The sequence below is a fragment of the Otolemur garnettii genome, unplaced genomic scaffold (genome assembly GCF_000181295.1).
Source record: "Otolemur garnettii isolate 467f Iridium unplaced genomic scaffold, OtoGar3 scaffold00103, whole genome shotgun sequence".
In the NCBI taxonomy this organism is placed as follows: domain Eukaryota; kingdom Metazoa; phylum Chordata; class Mammalia; order Primates; family Galagidae; genus Otolemur; species Otolemur garnettii.
In genome coordinates, this window is record NW_003852498.1 from 4443493 (window position 1) to 4446264 (window position 2772).

The 2772-nt window shown below is 35.9% G+C and overlaps 1 protein-coding gene across 1 annotated transcript in view; it reads left to right on the forward strand.

Annotated features, from left to right (window-relative positions):
* ARHGEF38 (Rho guanine nucleotide exchange factor 38) overlaps positions 1-2772 on the forward strand; it is a 126284-nt gene that overhangs the window by 34752 nt on the left and 88760 nt on the right. Inside the window, exon 2 of the mRNA XM_003796338.1 lies at positions 573-760. Coding sequence (XP_003796386.1) covers positions 573-760 — 188 coding nt within the window. The remainder of the gene's footprint in view (positions 1-572; positions 761-2772) is intronic.

Genomic DNA, 2772 nt, shown 5'->3' on the forward strand with positions numbered 1-2772 from the left:
AAATAACCAGATATGCACAGTATTAAAGATGAGCCATGAAAATACTAGTTGAAATTTATTTAATCCACCACTGCCTCATGGGTTCTGATTGTGAATTGAAAAGAAAAACCCCAATCATGTACAATTATTTTCCATGTCACTGAGATTGGGTCTAATCCACTGAGAATAAGGGGTAATTATTTTTAATAATAAGGACAAACAAAAATCAGAGGTGTTTTACTTACTAATTAAAACTCTTCCCTTAATTTAAAAGTAAATGTATCCAGAAGTTCTGAACTTAGTTTTGAATACATTCTACCTCCAGGACAAAGACCAGCTTTATAGCCTAAGACACCAGCAATGCAAAATTTTAAAGAAGGCATGACAGCTCAGTATTATTTAACTGGCTTCTTATAAGCAGTTCATTCCCCCATCTCTCTTGCTTAGAGTTTTGCAGGATTCTGACCTCATGGGGAACTTCCTCAGAATACATTATAAAGCTATCCTAAGTCCTTTTCCTGATTAACAATCATCCTGCAATGGAAAAAGAAATCCAGAAGCATACCTCACCTGTACATGCTTTCGTTTGACAGAAAAGATGACTCCACAGACCGAGACCTCTGCTGCTGAAGCCCCAAACTCGGAGGACGAGCATCAGATGAGGAGGATGATGGCAAAGCGGGCAAAAATCATCAGAGAACTGGTCCAGACAGAAAAGGATTATCTCACTGATCTAGAGCTGTGCATTCGGGAAGTGGTCCAGCCCCTGAGAAATAAACAGGTAAATGCAAGTGTGAGGCTATTTTTACTTCTCAGTTGTTTAGTCCCCTCCTATATCCTAAACAGGATTACCAGCACCAGGAAATTGAAGCATCCAGGTATCCCAGTGGTGTGATGCGTTTTTCTCCCAGATTCTCCAGGCCTGGATTCACACAACATGTCATCAGACTTATGTATTGGGTCAGTAGAAAGAAACCAGTGTCCCTCCACTTGGCCAAATAAACTGTATTCTAAAATCTGGGGCAAAGTAAATTCACAGATTTTGCCACTTGGAAATTTCTAACATGTTCTTCCTTGGATTCCCAGTAACAAAGTTTTCTTTTTGGCAGAGTAGGAACAAGGCCTTAATTCAATGATGATTGTGGATGCAAAAGTAGAAAAATATGTGACTGTTTTCCTCCCACATGGAGAGCTCAATGAAACCTATGACTATTTAGCTGAGTACAATTCAATATGGAGGTTAAATTGAACATAAGTAAAACTGTTATCTTTGATAGGACTCGCCCCAGACAGAACTTAAAATGTTTATAAGTTAATCAAGCCCTTTTAAGGCAATTTTTTAATAGAGAATTAGAATAAAGGTACAAGGATGTTTGGTAAAGATACACAAACATACAGCTGTTTCCTTTATTCAACACATTATTAAGTACCTGGTATGAGATTAGCACTATTCTTAGCACTAGGGTTACAGTTTAGTACCAAACAAAGTTTCCCCTTGTGGGGTTTCCTTTCTAGTGCAGGAAGGGAGCAATTAGCAATACCATGAAAACATACTAGTACAGCTGAGGAACTAATGCCGAGAAAAGGAATAGAATGTGGTAACAAAGGGGTGATTGTTCTATTTCAAACAGAGAGGTAAATATAGACTTTTCTAGTGAGGGACATCTGAGCAGAGAACTGAAGGTGGTAACAGAATGCCCAGGCAAAGCCAAGAACAAGAGCAAAGAATCTACAGAATGATAATCTCATCACTAGGGTTGTACGTGGTCCTCAGACACAATACAAACAGTACAGAAAAGCAGAATCTAGAAAGTGAAAATGAGCAGAAATTCTACTACTCAAATTACATCAACAAGGTTGGAATATCTCTTCAGACATCTAGTTGAACTTCTACATATACACATACAAGCATATGTATTTTTATATAAATATGATCAAAATTACATATTATCTTATGCCACACTTTGTTTTATTCAGCAATATGTTATATGTATCTTTCATGACTCCTACTTTTAAATGTTTTCCTACTATTAATGATGGTGAGATGTACTTTTCTTTGGGGTATTCATCCCCTTACTCCTTAGAATAAATTTCTAAAAATAAAATTACTAGGTTATACAGTAGGCATATTTAAGCTTCTGAGCAAAATCTCCAACTACCAACAAGAAAGGCAAGACTATTTTAATTTTCATTCCTTTGAAAAGTGATTGAGATGGCATTTTCTCTGCCATCCTCTTTAAGGCTGAACATTGTTAATTTTATAAACATTCCCTTGATTCCTTCTGACAAATATCTTCTTGTATTTTCATTAGCCCTTTGTACTCTTTTCAAATTCTGTTCATATTTATGTTTTCTGCCCTTTCTAAAAATTATACTTTTTCTATTTCTGATTATTTAATAAGGCCTTTTTGTACATTAGGATATATTTTTTCTACCCTACATGTTGCAATAACTTTCCTAGTCTTTTGCATTTTAGACTTAAGATGTACATATATTTTTCTTTGTGTTTAAGTAATCAAATATATCCAACTTTACGGATTCTGGGTTTAAGATCTTAAAATGTGCTCCATGATTATAAAAGTACTGCTAGCCAGTTGTCTGAACACCAATTATTGAATTTTCCCACCAGTGCTTACAACATTCAGAAGCAGAGTTTATATTTCTTAATACAGGATTCTTAGAAATACAGAACCTCTGTAAGTTGACCACTCAAGGCACTGTAACCAACTGGTCAATATACAGAGATGGTCAACATAAGGAACGAAGCCTACTGTACCGATATGTACATGTGGC